At 40.5% G+C, this 25,942-nt stretch overlaps 1 protein-coding gene across 3 annotated transcripts in view; it reads left to right on the top strand.

The window, feature by feature from the left end:
- FARS2 (phenylalanyl-tRNA synthetase 2, mitochondrial) overlaps positions 1-25,942 on the top strand; it is a 590,825-nt gene that overhangs the window by 128,626 nt on the left and 436,257 nt on the right. For all 3 annotated transcript variants that reach the window (XM_036347892.1, XM_036347895.1, XM_036347894.1), the window contains exon 2: positions 18,297-18,931. In XM_036347892.1, the coding sequence (XP_036203785.1) occupies positions 18,302-18,931 (630 nt within the window). In that variant the 5' untranslated portion in view covers positions 18,297-18,301. The remainder of the gene's footprint in view (positions 1-18,296; positions 18,932-25,942) is intronic.

The following is a 25,942-nucleotide window of genomic DNA, read 5'->3' as shown; positions in this document are numbered from 1 at the left end:
GTCATGGTGCTGTTGGCTGTGAGTTCAGTTCAATGTTAATGGATCAGCGGTATATATTGAATAGAGTGTCTTTAAATAGAAATACACATAAAATAAGGTTATATGTTGATTAGTTGACAAAAATGTGACCATAGGCTCAGGAACACTAACTCTGTATTTCCCCTAGGAGCAATGGTTTAGTATCACTAATTCAGTGTTCTCAGATGTTAGAAATCATAACTACCATGAATAATGAGAATTGACTATACATGTTATTATTTTCATTTCCTATATATCTTACAACTTCAATGAAATGCTTTCACTTATAAGCTAATCCTTAGAATTTACAAAGCTTATAGAGAAATGCAGAGCTATTTTTTTTAAAGGTGAATTTTAATATGATTGGGAATGATTGGGGCTGATGGAAGTTAATGGAACCCTCGTATGTGGGTCTAAATTTCGCTCTTCTGCCATCAGGCCAATATGTTCAGAATATGATTTAGCATGCACATACCAACCTTCTCTGAATTGAGAATTAAAGAGTATTGTTTGACTCCCAGCCTTGTGACTTGCTAAATGAACTTCAGTGCTGTACTAACAACTTTATCATTAGTTCTGCTGTGGGGAAAGGCTTGAGCAGTGGAAATGTCACTGTGAGTTAGTGAATGGCATCTTTTCTTAGTGAAACAGTAACGTGGAAATATATAACACTGATGTTTGTTATATATATAGGGAGGTTTTATTCCTTTTGAATAGGAACGATATTCCTTTTAAGGACAAAATCATTGTTTCTGTCCTCCAGTAGCTTAAGATCTAGAAAATAGATTAGGATGCTAAGTGGTGAGTGCAGTGAGCATGCTCTGTGCACGAGTGAAGTGTGCATGCATAGGAAACAGCTGGGAAGAAAGAAGAGGTGGGTCAATTCTGTCTGAAGAGAGGATGGGAAATAAGAAATAGTTTTATAGTGATAAAATATCTCAGAATGATAAATCATGTCAATTTTGAAAAACTCCCAAGGAATGTATCAGGACTGTATCTATTGAAACACCAAGGTAGGCTGGTATTTATCAGGGCAGGCAAGCACAAAGGAAATGGCAGGGGCAAGCTGGGGCCAGGCAAGAGCCAGGCTTGAATCCTGATGCTGGCATTCAGTACTTTCGGGCAGTAGGCATGACTTTGGGCAAATTAGCTTATGTGTTTCACAGTGTTTTCATGAGGATTAAATGAAAGAAACAAAAATAAGAATAAAGAAAAGGCTTCAGAGAGGCGGTGATGTCACATGCTATTTGTAGGTAGGGATATTTTTAAGGCTTTTAGTCTCTAATTAATAATGTGCAAACTAAGGACTGGCGGAGTCTTTGTGTGCTGTCATTCACTCTTTTCTGCACTGTAGCCAAGACTCCAGGACTTTATATAGAGTGACTTTATTTGAAGAATCTTAGATAAAATAAGTTTATTTAGGAGAAAAAGAATTTATAACCTGGAGGCTGTTTCTTTTATATAAAGTAATATTTCTAATTGCCTAAAATTGTTTTTAATATGCAGTTTAATGATTTGATTTAAAACAATTTTTAATTTTACTTGCCATAGTCATCTAGCTTACTAAATTATTACTGGGTGAAAACTATTTTTTTCATTAACTGAATATTTTTTATTTTAAGACATGCATATATATTAATAAAGTTATTTATACAATTACTTTAAATGCTGAATTTAGGGGATAATTAATTATATTGTCATTCTCCAAATACAGAATATGTAGAACTATAATAAATACCATTTATTAAAAACAAAAATAAATGATGACTTAATAGGTTGACCTAAGTTGAATTTAGGAGTTTGGATGTTTCTCTTGACTTTGAGGTGATGGTTAAAAGCATAAAGGATGAATTTGGTATTTTTATTTTGTGTGTGTGTGTGTGTGTGTGTTTGTGAGAGATTTACTCATACATGCATCGAAAGGAATTTCTCCCCTGGCATATTTAGGAAAGATTCATTGATACTAAAGAATTTTGGTAACATGAACTTAATTTTAACTGATGATATATTTCTTAAGTGACAATGTGAAAGTGTGGTTGGGAGTCTAGTCCACCTATAATTCCAATATTATATCTTTAGGCACTTATTAATCAATCTTCAAATTAATTTTGGAGGGTCTTTGGTCTGCAGTCATTCCCTCGTGCATTTGTTTAATTACAGATTTTAACCTTTGGCATATGACAGCAAAACTGATTTATCTTGGAACTGGGTATAATGACTTGTGTGTTTAAAAAAAATTTTTTTTTAAGTTGTAGTTTTCCATTGATTTTTGTGTTCATCACAAGATACATTTCTTTTGAGTACTCCTCTATTCTTGACAATTAAGAAGCTTCTGGTATGACAGGACATTTTCAAATTTTTCATTCTTGAAAATATGGCATTTCTTAGCAAAGACTAGTTATGATAGTCATTTCTCAACTGAATTATTGTGATGAAAAGACATCTCTTCTGAATGGGAACATGGCATTCTATATTCAAATAATGATTGTGTTTAGAGTTGTTTTCCCTGCTCCTTTTTCCCCCTTACATTTAATTTAAATAAAATATATTATGTACCCAAAAGGTAACTATTACAAAAGAAGATTGACGTGTTAAGGGATTTCTCCGGCTCTCTGATCTGTGTACTCTGGCACTGTCTCTCATTGGGCTTGCCCTCTATGTGCAGCTGCCAAGTTCTTGCATAATTGTCTTGACAAATGGTGTACTCATTAATATTACAACTGGGCCTTTGCCAACTTGTGGAACCCATGTGTCCCAGGCAGAAGTTCAGTGCCAATTTCTTGCTGGTGACTTTAAACCATGCCTTAAAATATGTTGTTGAAATCAATAATGGATAAATAGTCATTTGAGATAAACATTACTTACATTAATTTACTTACATTGAAAGAAATTTTGTGGTCAGGAGCTGCTGGTATTTCTGAGCTGTAGACCCTCTTGCGTGATGGAGCTGCAGGTTCATGCCTTGGGGGGTTTCTTTTTGTTACTTACATGCTCCATAATCAATCAGAAAAATACATATTAATGAATCCTTAGAGAAAATAATTTATTCACTTTTATTCTCTGCTAAAGTACTTAAGGTAGGAAAACAAGGTTGTTGTTATCAGAGTCTACAATTATTTCTAGGAGTTAGGTACATAGCTGCTGTGAAGAAGAATAATTTGTGTTTAAATGGTGTCAACATTAGAAACATTCAAACCTATAGAGGATTTTTGTGAGTTTATTTATGCTAAACTGGCTGGGAAGCAAAATCTCAAAGGATTGAGATAAAGTCCAGGAGAACGGCAGTTTTGCACCTTATTTTATACTTTACAATCAAAAGAGAAGACATAAGTGGGTTACATGAAATTCATTGGTGATAGATTAGGGAGGAGAAAGCAAATTAGTGGGAATGAGGGGTGGGAAGGGACAATAGGGGTTGGGGAAAGGTCCTCTGTGATTGGACAAAAAGTAAAATGTTACATTTTTTACATAGGTGGGTACAGGATAGTTAATAGTCAACAATTAACACAAAAATAACAATCAGAGGATTTGTAGTCTCTGCTGTAGTGCATCATTGGTTGCGACCTAAAGGGTCTGGAAAAGGGAACTTACCCTGACAGTCCAGATGTATGTTATCTTAGATGCAAAAGTCAATAGACAGGCTTAGTTAAGGTAAAGATTGACTTTTGTCAGGGAAGATTCTGACTTGACTACCTGCTATAAACTGTTTTTAGTTAAAAAGTTTGAATTTCAGACCATCCAATGTGTTTACTTTAGGTCTCTGAGTTAATAAGGCAGTCATGTAGGCCTTCCCTGAACTTGCTTGTCAGGTTAGCATGTGGACTTTTTTTCGTCCACAGTGGACAAAACTCAAGGGGAGTATGGGATGCTCTTAGTACAACTGTGTTAAAATGTTCTCCCAGGCATTTCATGTTACTGGAAGTTAATGATTTCATAATACAGTGTCCATTTGATCCTATGTTAGTTATTTTCTATTGGGAGAGATATACATGTCCAGAGATAATTACTACTAGGTTCATTTGGCATGGAAGTGTGAATATTTCTATTTTAAACATCTAGTTTATTTAAATTGATTTCAAACCAGACAGCAGGAAATAAGTTTTCCAGTTAGGTCCAGATGTAGAAACTGTATCTTTTGTTCTTCTGCATATAGAAGCTGACCTCTTAGCAATGTTATTCTTCTTGTGTTGCACAAAACCCCTCTCAGCATACCCTTCCTCCCCATTATTCTCCAGGGCACAGCTAGCTAGGTAATGTGTGGCCTTCTCTCAGAAAAATTCACTTGCATGTGGATTTTTCCATTATAATCTTCCTAGCAGTTAGAAAGAACTCTGGTTGGGGTTGCCAGGACCAGGAGCTGGGCTTGTGCATTTTAATTTGTAAGACATTTGCCCTATTTGACCAAGTTTCAACTGTGTTCTTGGCTTTGCTCTCTCCTTTGATTTAGGTAAGGCAAATATTCTGTAGCCTAATCTCAGTTATTCTAAAATGTATAAATTACTGATATAAATTTTCCTGAAGTCAGACCAGCTTCTTCTGCTAACACAACATGATATATCTTATTTCTCCAATATATTAAATTGCATTTCTTTTCTGTTTAATGTCACATATGAGGTAGGAAAGGTGAAACCACTTTATTGAATCCCATTACTGTTTTGTCATGTAATTAAAATTCTAATACCCTTGTTAACATACCTATGTTGATATATCAGAATTAAAGAAAATGCTACTTATGGAAGGACTCAAACTCCTGGGATATTCCCCAACACATATTAGGTGCCAGAGAACTGAAACATGGTGTGTATCCTGGGAGAGAAGGGAAAAGGGGGCAGGAAAGGTAGTTTGTGATTGGGTTGTGAAATAGCCTAGGCTTAATATTGTGGACTGTTCAAGATTTTCTAGCAGAGAACTGATGAAACCCAAATGTGGGTATTTGAGTCTAAGTTTGTTGTCCCCTGAAAATCGAAGACTGAAGTTGTGGACAAAAACGATTAATGGAATCGAAGTTTATTGAGAAAAGCCAGTGCTGGAAAAGGTACATTTGAGGGTCAGGAGCAGTTAGCGTCCAGAGCTTTTTTTTCATGTTACAATCAGGAGTAGTTCAGCATCCAAGTTAATTACAGTCTATTAGTCCACGTGTGGAGGCCCATATGGCCATAAGCCATGTGGGCAGCGGGTGATGTGCACCCCTCAGGTCTCCATTGTGCTCTCTGTGGGAGGGGGAGGGGAGAGAAAAAGGAAGTACTTGCTTTCTGTATATGCTTGTTAGTTTCCGATTGGTCCTTTCAAATAATTTGCCTTAGATTATCTTGTGATTGGTTATCTGCAAGCTGCCTGTTTTAGCAACATTCATACATTTTAAAGCTCATGTTTCCCTTGAGTGCCCTTCCTTCCCTACCCAGTTGGAGTGTCTCAGTAACTCCTCTTCGTTTTACTTCCTCCCCCGCCTTCACACCCCCCCCCCCCCCCGCATCCTCCCCCTCTTGTCCCCACGGTCTCTGTCCCTGTCTACCTCGCTTCTTTCTATCTCCTCATTGACATGGTCACATCTGTATTTTAAAGGGGCCTCCTTGAATGCATAGTATGGAATGGACATAAAGGTAGAAAAGCTGAGGGAAGGGGCCAGATTGGGCACCAGCTGAGGTGAGATGATAGAATTAGGACCAAGGGAAATCTGGGCCCACAATCCCTTGTTTGCAATTCCAAAGTCTGAATAAGCTGTGAAAAATGAAAGCTTTTTTTTCCTTTTTTGTAAATGTGGTGACAAAACTCATTTGTTAGTATATACTGAATAGATTTTCTGTGTGAATTATTTCAGTGCTGGTACTGGTCATGGTAATCTTTGTTGATTCCTGATATTTTGTTGCTTTTGTGTGTAACTGAATTTAATTGCACTTTGTAAATGTTAGGAAAAAAAAGAGACAGCCCTGTGGATAACAGTTATTAGGGATACCTTTCTTAAGCTCTTAGAGTTGGACAAATAATAAAATGGACATAAGACCAGATTAACGAGAAAAAAACAATTTAATACATGTGTGCAGGAGAATCATAAAGGATGCTCTCTGAAATGATGAGCTAGCCAACATTTTATACCCTTGACACAAAGAAATAACAAATCTGAGAAGAATTGACAGGACAAAAAAAAAAGTGTTCATTAATAAGGAATCTAAGCAAGGCTTGGGAATTCATTAGTGAGGAATCCAAACAAAGTTTGGGCTTGGGTAGTAAATTAGCAAAGAGGAAACCAAGTATCTTTATATACGGTAGGCTCTTTTGATCCTGTATTTCTTAACTTTAGCTAATAGAGTGCCTCTCCCCCTTGGAATAAGGGGGCACCTTCCACAGAGGAGACTTATTTCCTGCATTCAAGGAGACAAGGGAGTGTCTGTGTACCCTATGACTCCAGCTCTTTGTCAAGTAACTTTACTTAAAAGTAATCAATATACCACTGTGGGATATTTTGGGGTGGCCTGCCGTGGGCCCTGGCACTGTCAAAAGAACTGGAAGCATCTATTATTATCAATAGCACATAAAATAAAATTATTGTAAACCTGATTGTGGCATATCTGTGACGTATCCTATATAATAAAGAGCTAATATGCAAATGGTCATCATGCCCTCATTCTGTCACCCCATAATGGCTCAGACACTCAACACTGGGGAGAGAGGAATGGGGGCCAGCCAGGCACAGATGAGCTCGCGAGAGAGGCATGGGGACCAGCCAGGCTGCGGCCTGAGAGAGGGACAAACCACCTCCCCTGTGGTCCCGGGTGCCTGTGGCGGCAGCCTGGGCGAAGCCGCTCACCCATGGTCCCCTGCAGCTGTGGCCGGCCCAGGATAAGCCAGCTGGGGTCCTGGGTGCCTGCAGCCCGTCAGAGGGAGGGAAGCTCGAGTTTCAGGTGCCTGTGACCGGCTGGAGGAGGGAATCATGGGTCCTGGGTGTGGGGCGAGGCAGAGGCGGTTAGGGGCAATCAGGCCAACAGGGAAGCAGTTAGGAGCGATCAGGCCGGTAGGGCAGCAGTTAGGGGCAATCAGGTAGGCAGAGGTGGTTAGGGGCAATCAGGCAGACAGGCAGAGGGGTTAGGGGTGATCAGGCAGGCAGGCAGATGAGCGGTTTGGAGCCAGTGGTCCCAGATTGTGAGAGGCAGTCAGACATCCCCTGAGGGGTCCCAGATTGGAGAGGGTGTAGGCCACGCTGAGGGACCCTCCTTCCCCGCCACCCCGTGCATGAATTTCGTGCATCAGGTCTCTAGTTTTATATATGAAGGAGCCTCACCATTTACAACCTAACAAAACAGAAAGGCAAGTTGCAGAATTTTTACAAGGACAGTGATGACCAAAAAATAGTGACAGAAAGGAAAGTATTACATAGCCAGAAAAAGTGCAGATGTTGACCTCATTAATAGAGAGGGTTAGACAGTGAAAAATTGAAACTGTCAAAGGCAAGTATAAATATTTAGAGATTGGTTGAAGAAATTTAAGAAGCTTCATGGTGTCAAGTATCCAAAAGCCTTCAGTGAAAAGATTTGTTCATTAGAAGCTAGGTTGTAAATCATATTGATGAATTTGTTAAGATAATATTCATTGAAAACTTTAGTCTAGAATAGATTTGCCCTGTAGATGAGATAGCATTATACCAGGACTAGCTTTCTAAAAACATTAAGGATGACCAATGAGAAAGCATCAGCTGATGTTAAGGATGCTAACTATGGGCTGACTCTTCTTGGATATGTCAGTGTTGCAGGCACATTATAGATCAAGTTGTCAGAAAATGGGGTGGGGGGACTTATTTCAAGGTTTGAAAGGTTCATACAATTTACTTTGGCATTATTGTTTATATAACAAAGCAGAAGTAATCAGAAATATTTTCTGATCAGTTCTTTGTATCTTCAGTACAATTCACTAATAAACTAGACTGGAAGAAAAGTGGAATTTTGTTGTTTTCTACTTCTCGTGAAAATGAATGTTTTTGACGTTTGCCTATCCAACAATTTGACATCTATAATAAAGCCTGGTGTTTGAGGAATTTTATGCCTCCTGAAGAACAAGTATACACATATTAATATATAGAACAAAACTGCATGTTTGCTTTAGTTAATAGATGCCTCAGGTTCCAAAACCTTCTGAAAGAACTCAGCCTTAAAAATGCTATTTATATATAACCCAGCAATTCCATTTCTGGGTATTTATTCAAAGAAAACAAAAACACTTATTCAAAAAGATACGTGTACCCCTGAGTTCATTGCAGTATTACTTTTAGTAGCCAAGATATGGAAGCAACCTAGGTGTCCATTGATAGATGAATGGATAAAGAAGATGTGGTATATATATATTACTCAGTAATAAAAAGAATGAAATCTTGCCATACGTGGCGACATGCATGGACCTACTGGGTATTATGCTAAGTGAAGTAAGTCAGACAGAGAAAGACAAATACCTTGTGACTCAGTTACATGTGGAATCTAAAAACAAATGAATAAACAAAACAGAAACAGACCCATAGATATAGAGAACAAACTAATAGTTTTCCAAAGGAGAGAGGGGGATGAGTAGGGAAAAAAAAGGCATTAGGAAAAATGAGAAAGCCCTAGAGAGATTTGCAAAGATACTGATTAAGGGCAAAACTACTGCAAGAGTAGTTGGACAAAAAATTAAAAATGAAAATATTAGAGAAAGATTAAAGATAATCATTTTTGACTCTCTTAAGTACTACAAATACATTGTCATTAATCCTCACATTTCCATTATGAGGTAGGAGCTATCGTATTCCCCATTTGAAGCATGAGGGAACCCAAATGCAGAGAGGTTACATAACTCTCCTGTCAGCAGACACTATCACTGCTCAGTATTCTGTATCTGCTCAGTCACTCTGGATTTTACCTGTAAGTTTGGGGAACAGTTCCTCTTGACTCTGCTTCCTACCTCAACTACCTGCATATCTCTCTGTCTGTTTCTCTGCATCTCTATTGCTGTCTCTCTCTTCTGTCTGAGTGCTTTTTCCAATTGTAGAATCATGTTTGGCTTTTGTGTGGAGAAGGCTGGGGAATCAGCACTCAAAACAAACAAACAAACAAACAAACAAACAAAAAACAGCTATTTGTGCAGTTGCTATTGCTTGAAATGAGGTTGATTAATCGACACCAACGAATGCGTGGCACTCACTTTGGACTACAGTAATGATCGAAAGTGAACTTGCAGAGAAGCCATGGAAAGGATTTCATGTTACCAATGAAAAGATTATGTCACATTTCTTATGGCAGAAACTGATCAGCTGGAGTAGTAATTAAGTTTAATAAATGTTGAAATTGATAATGTTGTAAATACCTTGAATGAGGCAAATTTGCTGAAATGGTATTAAATTCAGGCAAACACAAGAAGGATAGTGATGATGATGATGATGATGGTGACATTATGAACACATAGATAATGTGATTTATATTATAAAAACTATACTTGGGCTGTAGCTGGTTTAGCTCAATAGATAGAGTGTCGGCCTGCGAACTGAAAGGTACCATGTTCGAATCCGGTCAGGGGCGCATGCCTGGGTTGTGGGCTTGATCCGCAGTGGGGGACTTGCAGGAGGCAGGCAATCCATGATTCTCTCTCATCATGGATGTTTCTATCTCTCTTTCACTCTTCCTTCTTCTCTGAAATCAATCAAATATATAGTCTTTGTCCATTGTTTCTAGCACTGACTCGTAAAACAACTTTTAATTTCTAATTTGACTCTTGTAATTGTAACTTATAGGAACATCTTTTGTTATAATATTTAGTTTTGTTTCCAGTTCCTGAAAAAACTACAGAGGCAGAAGATGAAATAGATGTCTTATTATTTACATTAACCAGCCCTTTTCTACCACACCTGTGTTTATGTTAATGAGGTGATTTTTGGCCAGCCCCCTATCCGTGGTTGGCAAACTGCGGCTTGCGAGCCACATGCGGCTCTTTGGCACCTTGAGTGTGGCTCTTTCTAAGCCTTAGGAGTACCCTAATTAAGTTAAGAACAATGTACCTACCTATATAGTTGAAGTTTAAAAAATTTGGCTCTCAAAAGAAATTTCAATCGTTGTACTGTTGATATTTGGCTCTGTTGACTAATGAGTTTGCCGACCACTGCGGGCCTAGATAATCTGAGGATGAGGACTGCTTGCCCGGGGAACCAACCAGACCAATAGGGAAGGATAGAGGGATTGGAAATCGGACTCGGTCACTAATGGCCAATGATTTAATAAATCACACCTTGGTAATTAAGCCTCCATAAAAATCTAACAGAACATGGTTCAGAGAGCTTCAGGGTTGGTGAACACCTGGAGGTGCTGCAAGAGTGGTATGCCCAGAAAGGGTATGGAAGCTCCATACCCTCCCAAATACCTGTCCTAAGCATCTCTTTTATCTAGTTGTTCTTGAATTGTATCTTTTTGTAATAAACTAGTAACATAGTAAGTAAAATGTTTTCCTGAGTTGTGTGGGCCACTTTAGCAAATTAATTGAGCCAAGGAGGGGGAACCTCTGATTTATAGCCAGTCATCACCTGGACTTGTGATTGGCATCTGAAGGAGGAAGAGAGGACAGTCTCCTGGACTAAGCCCTTAACCTGTGGATTCCCAATCTGCTGTCTTTAGGTAGATGGTGCAGAATTGAATTAAATTGTAGGTCATCTATCTGGTGTCTGCTGATAATTGCTTGGTGGTGTTAGGAAACACATATCAGAGCTGGTGAAAAATTCCCATAAAAGCATGGTAGTGAAAAATGTGTCAACAATTAACTCCTGACCTTCAACAGTGAGTGTATAGTGATAACAGTAAGCAAGGGTGACTCAATCGAGGAGAACCTACTTAGACAAAAACCCATGTTAAAGAGACAGCAGGCAGCAGCAAGCCAGGTATAAGTGCTGCCAAGATTTGAGAATAACGTTTCAGGCCCATCGTTAGGTGTCCAGTGTGAAACTGATTATTACCAGGATGTATAACAATACTACCTTACTTTTCTGAGATCCTCTGGCAGCCCTCTACAATGAGTTGCATATGTAGCATAGATTTTAGCTTAGTTCAACTTAATTTGAACTAAGTTTTATTTCCTTAGAAATAAGGAAAAAAATTTAAAATACAATGTAAAATTTTAATTTTTACATGTGTTTGAACTTCATTAAGGTGTATAATTGATAAACATTGAAAAACAATGGGTATAGGATCTGATAATTATCAATTTCCTAGAAAATGTGACTATCTTGGGAAAATCATTGAGTGATTGGCATTATATTTAGGATAGTTAATTTATAGCTAGGGCAATAAAATTGGAAAGGCAAAGAAATTTTTTATATGCCAAGCATTCCACCTTTATTGTTATATAAAACTAGAGGCCTGGTGGAAGAGATGCATGAACACCAGCCGTGAGTCCTTCAGCCCGGCCTGTGTCCTCTTGCAATCTGGGACCCCTTGGGGGATGTCGGGCCTAAACTGGCAGTCGGACATCCCTCTCGCAATCTGGGATACTGCATGTACCAGTGACCATACTTTCCATAGAGGTGAAAGGCATCTTGCTGTTGTATGGGCAGCTACATTTTTTTTTGCCCTGATTATAAAAAGTAGTACATAACATGATCCTTCTGAGCAGTAGTATCATTTTCCTCATCTTATGGGTAGAAAAACTGAAACAGAGAAGTTAAGTAATTGGCTTTGTCACACAGTTATAAGTGTAAGAATCAGGGCTGACTACAAAATGTGCAAGCCAGAGTCCATGCATGTCATCGCTTCATCATCCTGTTTTTTCAGTGTTAGAGTAGCCTTGCCAGGTTTTAATTTTTAAATCTAAAAGACTGTTCTCAATATATAGGGTATGGTCCCTAAGCCTGGCCAGTGATCAGGGCCATCTATGGGGCAACCAGCAGGCGGGGTGATGGGGGGGGGCCCTCACTGGCACCCGGCCCCCCATCGACGCTGTCCGTCGCCTCCCTCTTGGGGGCAGACACTCAACGGTAAGCGGTAGCTCCTGCATTGAGTATCTGCCCCCTGGTGGTCAATGCGTATCATAGCAACTGGTTCTGCCGTTCGGTCAATTTGCATTATTAGGGTTTATTATATAGGATAATTATTTAGCTCCTCACTGAATACAATTAAACTAACTACAGCAATGTATATTTATACTGGCATTTATTCTTGATGTAATTATAAGTGTGTTTAATACAGACCATAAAATTGACTAGAACTCAACTGGGCAGATAATTTTTAAGTAACTTTTTCTTATAACAATAACTCAATTATTTTAAAATAAAAGTTTAATTTAAAATGTAATAGATATCTATTTTTAAATATATAAAGGTATAAAATAGAAAATAAAGACCAGGGATAATAGCTATTAAATCTTACGTAGTTTTTCCTAGGGTTTCTGAATATAGTATGCATGTATTTATAGGTAGATATATACTTACATAGTAAAGATCATGTCATACATACTAATTTTATATACTATTTATTGCTTTATAAGTATACAGTTATAGTATTAAAACTCTTTGCAATCACACATGATGAGTGCATACTTTTTTATGGTTCTATAATTTACTTAATCATTCCTTTGTTAGGAATGTTTGTGTTATTTGTGATTTCTTTCTATTATAAGTCATACTGTAATGAAACTTCCTGTGTTTAACTTCTTTCTTCTTTTACGTAATTTTTTTGTGATAAATTCCTTGAAGGGTAATTACCCTGTTAAAGGGTATGAACAGTTTTAAGTCTCTTGATAGTGCTGAATTGCTTTCTAGAAAGGTTGCACCAGTAACACTCCCATCAGTAATATAAGGAACTGTCTCTTACCTTGCTCTTTTATGAATAAACTAGCAGTCCACTGCATGAATTCATGCACCTTGAAAGGAACTGAGCCATGAGGCTGAGATGGGCACAGGGGTGGTTCTCGGTCCCCTGTCTGCCAGCAGCCCCGCTCCCGCCACTGCCGCTCCCATGCGCTGATGGCGCGGAACGATTGGAGCCGGTGCCAGCAGCGGGTGCGAGCAGGGCTGGCACTGTCAGCAGGTGCAAGCGGCGACTGCTGCCCTGATTGCCCCTAAGGTGGGGAAGACCTCAGGGGAGATAGGCCCAGCAGCCAATGCTTGCACCCGCTGACTGGTGCTGGGAACCAGCAGTGGGTGCAAGCAGCAGCTCTGGCGCTGGCAGTAGGGTGTGAGGGGGGCTGGTGCCGGCAGCAGGTGCAAGTGCTGGGTGGGACGGCGGTGCGCGGGAGCAAAGAATTTTCAGTAACCACCAGTGGCTCACCCCGATGACAGCGACTGTTGCTCCGCCTTGGTCTGGTGCCCCCGCTCCCCTGCTCCCCTATCCCGCTGCAGCCAAAGCCCACCATGTTCCGCGCTCTGCCACCTGCTGCTGACGCCTGTCATGTTCTGCATGTGCTCCCTGGTGGTCAGCACACGTCATAGCAACCGGTTGTTTAGTTGTTCTGCCGTTTGGTCTATTTGCATAATAGGGTTATATACACACACATATATGTATATATGTATATGTGTATATGTATGTATATATGTGTGTGTGTGTGTATGTGTGTGTGTGTATATATATATGGAAGTTAATGGAAGTTGGCTATTTCCTCCCCATTACATGTAAAATGTGTAAATTGTTTGTTGACTGAGTCAAGTTTAAATTGTTTGGTAGAAACTGTTTTTAAGTACTGCATCTGGAGGTTAATGGAGTGTGCCTGATCTTTTCTAAGGTTGTGTCTATATGTGGGTCATGTTTGCTTACCATCGCCCTTTCAAGTAAGCTAATTGCATTTAAGAGAAATTACCAGAGTCATAGAGTCTATTCACTGCTTTGTTTCTCCTTTACACACAAGACTGAGGAAAGTCTAAAGGAAAGACTTTTTAAACATTTAGAAAATGTATTCTGACAAACATTTATTTGTTGTTTTACTAGTTCTAGTCATTGTGGTATATATAATCTCAGGAATTAGTTTTGATTGTTTGGGGTATACCTATTTTTCTTATATGAAGGTCTAGATCTGCCCTGTCTAATATGGTAGCGCCTAGTCACATGTAGCAAATTAAATTAAAATTAAGTAAAATTAAATACAATTAAAATTTAGTCCCTCAATTGGGCAATAAGTTAAATGCATTAAGAACAGGATCAAGTTTAATCCTTGTACTATGAGGTAGGTATTACTATCTTTATTTTATACAGGAGAAACTTGAGGGCCAGAAAGGTCAATTAATGTGTTCAAGGATAATACACGGAGCCTAACTGGCTGGCTTTGCTTCACATCCACGTGGATGTTTCTGCTAAGTGTGATCTTTTGCTCATCTGTTGTATCAATTCTTCTCACTATTGGTCTCACTGTCTCTTCTCTACCAGTTTTAGAACATTTAGTACCCACATTTGTACTATTATAACTTTTAGTGCCTCTATAATCTACTACATATGTTTGTGACTAGGAAGATATGCTTAATAGTGTGGAGAACTTTTTAGAGGACTATACTTGATAATACTGCATTAATAAAGGATATTTACTAAGAGAGTAGATTTCAGGTACTCTCATTAGACACACACACAAAAGGTAACTATAAAGCTAAAACAGGGCTCAGCAAACCTTTTCTGTGAAGAACAAGATCATAAATATTTTAGGCCTGTGGGCTATGCTGCCTGTGGCAACTATTCAGCTCTCACTCTGTGGTGGAAAAGCCCTTACAGACAATACGTAAACAAATGGGCATGGCTAGGTTCCAACAAAATTTTATTTACAAAACAGGATGTTTCGGGTCCTGAGTTAAATGGTATTTAATTTCTATCATCTAAGCTAATGTGTTTTATTTGATTTATTCATTTATGTATTTAAAGTGCATTGATGTATAAAATACATTGCTTAGATAAGGGAAGCTAGGATAGATAATTTAAAAGATATAATTTGAATTTAATGGCCTTGGGTCTGTGGGCCTGTTTTCATTGAGAAGTACTTGAATTACCCAGAGTTTTTAACTTTGTCCATGGGTAGGTGTATGAATTTTTTCAAGTTACTAGATCTATTTGATTTTTTTTTTTTTTTTTTTGTCAAATGGTAAGAATAACACTTAACAGAGCTGTTGAAAGAATGGCATGGAAGACCATTTTACTAGTAGAAGATAGCTGGTGGTGCTGGTATTGTCTTCTTGGGTCTCCTGTATTTTCCAGATAAACTAGGTTTTATACAGAAACTTGACAAAGGCAAAAAGAAAGGAATTTACTTTTCAGATGGAAGTGGGAAAGCTATCATATCATTATTTTCTCTCTGTAAAAGATGATAATATAAAAAAATCCAATTATTTTGGGTGGGGAGAAATGACAGTGGAGGAATATATGCAGGGGCTGAGTGGGTAGATAAAACGTCTGAAAATGAGGACAAGAAAATGAAACTTTCTTCAACAGTGGAGAGGTAGGGTGAAGAGAAGAAGGAAAGAACTTAGGGATGGGACCCATCTATGGGAGCAGAACCTAGAAGTAGGTTTGGATGTGTGAGGAGCTAGGAACTGAGAAGGAAGGGGAAGTCAGTAATCCTAATATATAAAAGGCCAGGGTTGTAATGACCAATCACGACAGAAGGCTGAACAACCTGGAAGTCCTTCAGGAAGTCCTGCAGTCAGAGCTGGGTTGCTGTGGCAACCCAGCATTGACTGCCCCACCGCAGCCTGGCAACTCAGCACTGACTGCCCTGGGGGCTGAGACCCAGAGAGAGAGGCAGGGTCTGATCCGCAGCCTCAGTGGCAGTTGTTGATCAGTACTTGCCTCTCTCTTTCTCTTCCTCTTTCTTTCTGAGCTTCCCCAGCAACTGGGCCTTTCTTTCTCTCCCGGCCTCCATGGGAGCTGCTGTTCAGCCCTGCCTCTCTGATCAAACCCAGAGATAGGCCCGGAGATGCTGACTGACATACGAACTGACCAATCAGAACCAAATGGGGGTGCTGTGATGAACCAATGGCTGCCTAGGAGACGGAGCTTGTGACGCTGACTGGCATAGACACCAACCAATCAGAACCAAATCTGGGTGTTGTGGAGAGCCAGTGGCTGCCTAGGAGGCAGAGCTTCTGACGCTGCCTCCCTGCAGGGGAGGGCAGTTGGGGGTGAGATAAGGCCAGCAGGGCAGGGCAGTTGGGGTCAACCAGGCCGGGAGGGGAGGGCAGTTGGGGTCAACCAGGCCGGGAGGGGAGGGCAGTTGGGGACGAGATCAGGCCAGCAGGGGTGGGCAGTTGGGAGTGATCAGGCAGGCAGGCAGGTGAGCAGTTAGGAGCCAGTGATCCCAGATTGCAAGAGGGATGTCTGACTGCCGGTTTAGAACAGGGATCGGGCCTGTTGGACATCCCACAAGGGTTCTCCAATTGGAGAGGGTGCAGGCTGGGCTGAGGGAACCCCCCTTCCCCCGTGCATGAATATTGTGCACCGGGCCTCTAGTATATGAATAAGTACATCAAAAACACCTTTTCCAGAAGATTAGTGAACTTTGTGTAACAGCATTTGCCTTTGGAAGAAATACTTTCTTGTGTCTCGGCAAGGATCCTGAACTGGGTAGCTAACAACTTAACAGTCTGACTGCTAACATGTATAAGGTGTGGCACATGCATATTTAAAATTCCTATCTTCTGCATTGACAAGCCACTGAGCACTAGAGATGGGAAGACACATTTCCATTGAAGCTGAGCCAAAAACACTTTGAAACAATCCTGTTAAAATAGTGACATAAATGCAAAAATCCAGAGAGAGTTCCTGGATTTCTTTGAAACCTCCTCATATGACAGCAGTATCAGACAGAGATGCTATGCACAGCTTCTAATATTATTTGGAGCTAGATATTCTAAGTTCCATTTTTGAATTGGATGAACTGTGCTGCCTGGGTCCATACTAGATATGCTTTTTATGGTCACTTGGAGTAATATAAATCTTTCCCAATGCAGCTTAATAACCAGAAGTTATGTATTTTCTTGGTATGATTGTAAGGCCCTTGGTATAAAATAACCACAAAGTTATATGCTTTAAAGTAGCCCAATAGGTAAAAATTCCAAAATGTAGAAGATGGATTTGGGTGATATAAGTCTGTGGTACAGTTTTTATGCACATAGGGATATCACGTCTAAAGATTTTTATAACTGAGATCCCTGAGTCAATTTAAAACTTGCTTCTGTACCACTGGGGATAGAAAGCTCTGTTAAATGGTTCAGAATCCTTTCATGTTGTCTTTTCTCTCTGAGTACCTTGGGGTTTGGTCAGTTGTGGCTGGGTCTTTGTCACCTCCTCTGTGACATGAATGGCCTACATTAGATGACCGCTGGGTGACTTTCACCTCCAAAATTCGGTGCTCTTACTAAATTCTAGGCATTTTTTAAAAAAAGATCTGGTCAGTACTCTTTCTGGCTGCTCTGAATCCTTCTCAAGTAAGTTTATTCCTGCTTCTGGCTTATTGTGGGTGCATATTTGAAACTTGCTTCTTTACAAAACAAAAATGTAATCGATGGGTTGCTGCAATGGTATTGTTTAAATGACATGACCAGATGTGACAATAAGAACGATTTGCATTTATAAAAATAATTTCAGCTGTACCTCAGTATAGTCTATCACTTGGTGTGATTTTCCTTGTTTTTCATTTTTATTTTTAAAAACATTAAATAAAAATAACCACCACCTACAGTGGTGTATTTTATTTGAAATGTCAAAAATGTTTTTAATATCATTTTGTAATATATTGAAAAAATCTAGAAGTCATGCTCTGTCTCAGGTAAGTAGAACTTTGTAGTTATGAGGGAGAAAGGCAGAAATGCGCAGGATGGCTGTTATCTCTTCTGCTGTACTTCAGTGGTGTATATGTAATCATGTGCTTTCTTTAATGTGAGACTCTTGTAGGGTTCAACTAAGTTCTGTCTTTTAGATGATCTATCTGAAGTTTATTGGTTCTAGATTGTAGTCAAAATAAAATAAATTTGTCACATTTAAAGTCTGGATTCAGCCCAGCTGGTTCAGAACATGACATGACGTGATAATGGAAATTTTCTTTATCCCAAGGATCTAAATGGCAAGAGGTGGACATCTAGAGATTAGGGATCTAAAAGTGATGTTCAAGATTCTTGTGATTTAGAGCAGTCAATATTAAGCCTCTGTTGGCAGATTTTCTTAGCTGGATCTTCAGTCTGCGTGGAGGAGGTAGTGCAGGGAACCAAGATGTCGGTGAGACAGTGGGGGAGCTTATGGGAAACATGAAAGACTCATTTACTTTCCTCAGAGTGAATCTTAACTTGTGCTTTGTATGTGTGTTCTTTCCAGAATCCATGAAAGAAGTTTCCACAATGGTTTGTTCAGCTCTCAGAAGAGTTGCCCACGTGCGTGTCTACCTGGTGAGGATGGCAAGTAGTGTCTCCAGAGGCCACCAGCATCCGGCCTTGGGCTCAAGGCCTGCTACTTCAGAGTCTGCTGCCCGAGGAGCTCTAGGTGGTGTGGTGGAGCTGTTGGGCCAGTCCTACCCTCAGGATGACTACAGCAATCTCTCCCAGAAAGTCCTCTCCAGAGTTGGCAGAAATCTGCACAACCAGCAGCATCACCCTCTTTGGTTGATCAAGGAGAGGGTGAAGGAGCACTTCTACAAGCAATATGTGGGCCGCTTTGGGACTCCGCTGTTCTCAGTCTATGACAACTTTTCTCCGGTGGTCACGACCTGGCAGAACTTTGACAGCCTGCTCATCCCAGCTGATCACCCCAGCAGGAAGAAGGGAGACAACTATTACCTGAATCGGACTCACATGCTCCGAGCGCACACCTCTGCGCACCAGTGGGACCTGTTGCATGCTGGGCTGGATGCCTTCCTGGTGGTGGGTGATGTTTACAGGCGTGACCAGATCGACTCCCAGCATTACCCAGTTTTCCACCAGTTGGAGGCCGTGCGGCTCTTCTCCAAGCACCAGGTGAGTCTTGAGAGTTTTCATGGTTGAAGGCATGCATAGTCTTGTTGAGGTCACTACAGTTTATCGCAATGAAACCAGAACAGTTGTTCTTTGCAATTGTGAATCACCCAACCTTGATGACATCCTTTGTATAGGCTAGGCCTCGATATTTTTTGACTGGCTTGTTGTGTAACTACAGATATTGGTAGGCTTTTGTTTTCTCTTGTCTGTCCTTTTCCTTTCAATACTGATCTGCTTTTCTCTGAGTTTCTTCTAAAGAATGAGTAGTCAGTGGCTCAGATTTACTCTCAATCCAAGGTGGGTAAACATGCAGCACTGAAACCTGTGGTGAATTTATGCTATTTTAATACATTTCTTATCCTACCGTAGAGGGGACTGGCGATTTATTGGTTTAGATTGTAAACTGTTCTTGTTCCCATGTTCTTTCCTTAACCTCCCCTGCTTTACAATTGTGGACGCTTTACATTGTTTTCTTTGTGAGATGTCTTAATTGTTGCTACTCTTGAAGTATATGTTTGGATGCATTGAGCTGTTTTGATGAGAAAATCTGATACTCTTTTTTTTTCCTTTTAATATATTTTTATTGATTTCAGAGAGGAAGGGAGAGGAAGAAAGAGAGATAGAAACATCAATGATGAGAATCATTGATCAGCTGCCTCCTGCACGCCCCCTACTGGGGATTGAGCCCGCAACCCTGGCATGTGCCCCTGGGACTCTTCAGTTGGCAGGCCAATGCTGTATCCACTGAGCCAAACCAGCCAGGGCAGAAAATCTAATATTCTGATCATTCTCAAAAGACCCAACTTATTTCAGCTATTAGCATATATCTTAATGTATTGTGTGTATTGTGTACATCTTCCTTTCTTTTTTTCTCCTTTTTTTTGCAATTTACGAAAATCCCTAAAAGCTTGAGTCTATTTCCTAAAAATCTGCAATACTATTTGTCTTTTATTCATATATTTTTAAACCATCTGTTTTTCTTAAGAAACAAATGGAATTAAATGAGACACAGGAAATATTTTTATTACTACCTTAGCACTTCTTCCAAACACATTAATTGAACCAAGAGGAATAATTATTTTCATAAAACTCCCTCTTGCCCACACAAGCTAAATGGGTTGTTGGATATGAAAAGGAATAATGTAAGACCCTTAGGCTAATAGTGACCATTGCTCTGTTGTATTAAGCATCATGTTGTAGGACACAGCTGTTTGCTTCAGGATGTGCAATTTCATGTGAATCTCTGCTAATATGACAACAGGTTACTTTTACTAGTATACAAAAAGGCTATCCAAGCTTGGTCTTAGAGCCCCTTGATTAACATTCTTACTGCTTAGAATTGCTGCTTTCTAAGTTAGGAATAATAACTATTTTTTAAAAATATGCTTTATTGATTTTTTACTGAGAGGAAGGGAGAGGGATAGAGAGTTAGAAACATCCATGTGAGAGAAATATCAATCAGCTGCCTCCTGCACACCCCCTACTGGGGATGTGCCCATAACCAAGGTACATGCCCTTGACCGGAATCAAACCTGGGACCCTTCAGTCCATAGACCGACGCTCTGTCCACTGAGCCAAACTGGTGAGGGCAGGAATAATAACTATTAATAAGGATATAGATGTATTATGAAATGAAAAGGAAATTAACAAAGACAGATCAAAATCTGGGAAATACGATCAAGTGATAGAACGTCACCTATAATTAATGCGCTAGAGGAGATGTGATGCCAGTAATATGATGTCTAAGTCACGGCCATGGGCAGGTACTCAGCCCAGCCTACCTCATTAGAGAAATAAAAAAGGGGAGTGCTCTGATTTGTAAGCCTGCAGGCCGTGCAAGTGACAGTGGAAGCTGCAGGGCTTACACTAGCATTTTAATGGGGGAAAAATCAAGGCTGCTTTAGAAGGTGGAAAATAGGAAGAGTAGTAGGAAGCTAATTCTTATCTTGTGCCACATTTGTTTTGGGTCCAGTCCAACTTAGTGGGTAGTCGGCATGGCTAAGGTAACCTGATGCTACTGTGCATTCTGTCTTATAGTTTAAAAAAACACACACTCATATATATGTATGTATCTAAGTTATACTTTAATAAAGTACTTCCATGTTCATTGTTTCATTTACTCTTGTTAATAATAACCTTGTGAAATAGATTATTTCCACTTCAACTACAAGGAATCTGAAATTCTGGAAAATTCAATGACTTGCCCAAGGTTACCCAACCCATTGGTTGCAGAGCTAAAACTTAACTCAGTTCATTGCCCATTCTACTGTATTCTGTTGCTTTTTATGGAGCTGCTTTGTGAGCGGGACCTGCTTATGACCTAAGTAATGCTTCAGATCCAAGAATGGTGTGGGGGAGAGAGGGGTGGTGGTTTTTTAATTCCTGGCCATAACGAAAGTGTTGGTTCTAAGTCTGACCTAACCTTATTAGATAGAAAACTTTATTACGTAGAAATTTGGTAGACCCCATTTAAATCATACGACCACAGTTAACATTAATAAGCAAAATGGATAGGATGTAGTTTAAAATGTACTTGCAGTATATTTAGTTTTTGTCTCAGGAGGCAGCATGGACGGCCTAGTGGTTAAAATTTACACGTGGCCCTGACCGGTTTGGCTCAGTGGATAGAGCATTGGCCTGGGGACTGAAGGGTCCTGGGTTCGATTCCGGTCAAGGGCATGTACCTTGGTTGCGGGTACATCCCCAGTAGGGGGTGTGCAGGAGGCAGCTGATCGATGTTTCTCTCTCATGGATGTTTCTAACTCTCTATCCCTCTCCCTTCCTCTCTGTAAAAAAAATCAATAAAATATATTTTTAAAAAAATTGACTTGTAGTATATTTAATTTTAAATATATTTATCTAAAATTTTTAAAAACTCTATAAGGTAATGAATTAAGTGTTCAATTTAAGATGCTAAAAGCAAGCAGCACTGTTCTAAAAAAGCACAAGGGAGGTGGGCTGTAAAATTTTTAATAATCCCAAATCTTACAAAACAGATGTAGCCTCTGGAATAGCAAAACCCCAAACCACAGGCAAAATCTATAAGACAACTGGGTGACAAGGTCTTTCTAGGATCTTTTCTTTTCTTTTTCTCTATTTTTTTTAATCGTTACCTGACATATTAGAGAGAGAGCATGGGAGAGAGAGAGAATGAAACATTGATGTGAGAGATAAACATCAATTAGTTGCCTTTTGCACACACCTAGATTAGAAATCGAATCCACAGCCTGGGTTTGTGTCCTGACTGGGAGTTGAACCTGCGACCTTTCTGTATACAAGACAATGCTCCAACCAACTGAGCCACCCGACCAGAGCTTCCTAAGGTCTTCCCAAATGGGTGGGAACTCACAACTGACAGCTAGAAGATCTGCATTGTGTCAGAAACTGAGGTAGCAGAGGAAAGCAGTGGGCCTGAGAAGAGGAGAGCTTCCTTAGAGTTTCTCAGGGAACAAACTTTGGACAGCCAAATTTACTAGAGGCTTTGACATTAACTACTAGTAATAAAGTGTTCACTGATGACCATTAACTCACAGAAAGTGGGGCAGCCAGATTTACATCTCTGGATAGAAAAATAGAATGCTAATTGTAAAGTCTTGCCAGGAAATTTAGAATTCAATCTGATTAAAATTTAGATCTAACTACCAAATTTATAGGAAGTATAGAGGACAAAGAAACATGTTAAACTACACCATGGAAATGTAATAAAGCAAAATCCAGCCTGTGGCAAATTTTATAGCACTGCTAACCAAGAGGTGATCTGCACAATGAAATAAATAGAAGAATCAAAAGTAAGCACTTAAAAATGTGTAAGCAATGTTTAGTGTTTAGAAATGTTTAAGCCAACATACTTAAGCACATTATTAATGGGTTTCTTTTGTTGAATAGCATATGAACTGGTCCAGGTATTCTTAATGCTCCTGATAAGTTGCATGTGCTCAGTCTGTTTAGTACTATTATGTGCAGTAGGACCTGTATCAGTTCAAGCTAGACTGGAAATCTAAAACTGTCCCTTCATCATAGTTTGAGAAGCACTGCTCTACAGGATAAATGATTCCATTGCTTCAAATAAATTGTAAAAAAACCCAAAAGTATGGACAGAATCACCATGTGTAGATCCCACCAAATAAGACATCTTTAAAGAAAAAAAAAATTGAGACCATTGGAAATTGAACACTAAGTGAATATTTGAATTTGAGTAGTTCTTTTTTTTTTATTTTCATTTTTAAAGGTCTGATAATGGTATTTTATTTTTATAAAGTCACTTTATTTTAGAGATACATATTGAACTACCTGTGAATGTAATATTCAGATGTCTGGGGTTTTCTTTTTTTTTTTTTTTTTTTAATATATTTTATTCATTTTTTACAGAGAGGAAGGGAGAGAGATAGAGAGTTAGAAACATCGATGAGAGAGAAACATCGATCAGCTGCCTCCAGCACATCTCCCACTGGGGATGTGCCCGCAACCAAGGTACATGCCCTTGACCGGAATCGAACCCGGGACCCTTCAGTCCGCAGGCCGACGACGCTCTATCCACTGAGCCAAACCGGTTTCGGCAGGGGTTTTCAAAATAATATGGAAATAGGCATTTGGGGATGAGGTTGGTCATGAATTATTAATTATTGAATCTGGGTGTTGGGTACATGAGGAATCATTATCCTTTCTATCTTTGCATCTGTTTGAAAATTTCCTAGTAAAGGGCCAAAGAAAAGGATTGAAGGAAAACGTTGGGATGAGTTAGTCAAAAAAAAAAAAAGTATGATGAGTAGGAACTGGGCCCAGGAATGTAAGAAGGTATCAAACAGCCATGAAATGATCCATGGTTTCTTGGGGAGGATAACTATTAAGATTAAAAAAACAAAAACCAGGAGGCAGGAAATCTATATATATAAAAGCCCAGCGACCATTACGGGGAATGACCATTGGCTATGATGTGCACTGAGGCAGCCACCCAGCCTGATCCGGGGCCCAATCGGCACTCTAAGCTGGCCCCACCTCCGATGTCCCCCCCCCCCCCCCCACACACACACCTGCTGGTCACAGACAGGGAACATGTGGCTGAGCTGTAGGCAACCCTTCTGAGGGGAGATGCACGCCAGGTATACAGAAGGTATACAGAAGACGCTCAGCGAGGAGTCCACATGGGTTGTGTTGGCACCTTCATGCTGTCCCCCCCCCACCACAACGCCGAAGGAAGCCTGATTCAGGAACCCCGTGCTGCCCACCCACACGGAGAAACAGCGTGTGATAAACATCATGTCCCACAGACGCCTGAATCCGCCTCAAGAGGAGGATGCTACAGACCCAGAGAGGGAAGATAGGGACTGAGACAGATGCTCTGGGAAAGCAGGGCCGCGATGGCCTTGTTCTGCGTTTGCTGCCAGACCCTGCTCCCCAGCCCCCTCCCTGTGTGAAGCGCCTGCATCTCTGCCCTTGGATGGAGGCCTGAGAGTGAGTGAAGAACTATGGCTGTGCCTGTGGCTGCGCTCGGCCTCCTGCCCTCATGGATAAGCAGGAAACATTTATGTGCCAGAATCTAAAACCCTCTTTATCGGTAATAGCACAAATAATGCAAGACTCACATGTGTTTCTAAACAGGACTCTGGCTGCGTGTGAACCCAGATCAAAGGTGTGTGCTCCACTGAGGAGGCTGCAAAGGCTGCTACTCTCTCGAACACAAGCAACCTGGTGAAGTTTAAAGGGAAAAGGAGATAAAAAATAAAACAAAATAGCAACAAGCTCTGAAGCTGCTGCTGATGCTGTCAAATCCTCCTTGTGGTGGTGATGTCAGAGCCCGTATTCCTTTCCCCGGGTTCAGACAGTGGCGCTGCTGACACCTGCCAGGTCGCCTGGCACTGACCTCATCTGCGCAGCTACTATCAACCTCCCATCAGCTCCTGGAGGTGGCTGGGCTTGGGGAATAGAGGGGTCAGTGTTAAAGCAACCCTGTTGGTGTAGCACAGACACACGTGGGCTTTTTGATGAGAGAGAACCCATAACATCCCTTCACGAACATGTTTTTAACTGTTCTGAGATCACGCTCCCAGCCTTGGTGACTCTCAAATAGGCCTCAGTGATTCCACTCACCCAGTGCAAAGACTGACTTGGATTTCACGGAGACTGAACCCTCGGCCCCCAGAGCAGCCGTGCCCTTTCAAAAGGAAGGTCACCCTGGCTGCAGGTCCTTGCTCTTCATCACTTTGAATATTTCTTGCCACGTCCTTCTCTACCCAGCAACGCTCATTTAGAATTGAAGGCCAGATAAAGAGTTTCACGGATAAGAAAAAAATAAAGGAGTTCATCACCCTGATTAGGGGCAGGGCCAGCTGGCCAACCTTCCGCGTCCCCTCCCTTCTGCCTGCCCGCCTGATTGGCCCCAATCAGGGCAGCCAGCTGGACCCCACCCGTCCACAAATTCGTGCACTGGGCCTCTAGTATTAAGCATAAGAGCATACAACTGCATGCATTAGAAAGCAGAAACCAATTAAATCCAGAATTAATAGCCTCTCTTCCATCAGTCTGAGCTGATTTTACATTTGAATTTTGACCAAATCTGAAAGACTTGTACAGTCTGTTTCAGAGAATAGAAAAAGAGACCAGTCAAGTTCATTTTTTGAGGCTAGTCATGTTAATATGCAAAGTAGGTAAAAAACATTTTAGAAGCTTCATCTTTGTGAACACAGATTCTTTTAAATGTACAGATATATAATTATTAAATGAAATATTTGCAGAAATTTAATTCATTTGGTGTATTGTGCCCTAATATGTTAGGGCACAATAGCGGTATACCTGTATTATACCACTGGAGGCCCAGTGCATTAATTCGTGCTCTGGTATGATCCATGGCCTGGCCGGCGACTGGGGCCGATTGGGACTGTCTCCTGCCCTGATTGGGGCTCAGGGCCGATCAGTGCTGGCTGGCTGGCTGGGGTGAGGGGCCACAGGAGGTTGGTGGGGCCGATCGGGGCCAGCTGGCTGCAGGAGGTTGGCTGTTTGAGCATCTGCCCTCTC

The sequence above is a fragment of the Myotis myotis genome, unplaced genomic scaffold, assembly GCF_014108235.1.
Source record: "Myotis myotis isolate mMyoMyo1 unplaced genomic scaffold, mMyoMyo1.p scaffold_m19_p_2, whole genome shotgun sequence".
Classification (NCBI taxonomy): Eukaryota; Metazoa; Chordata; class Mammalia; order Chiroptera; family Vespertilionidae; genus Myotis; species Myotis myotis.
The sequence above is the reverse complement of the archived record's forward strand: the minus strand, read 5'-3'. Positions and strand labels throughout refer to the sequence as shown.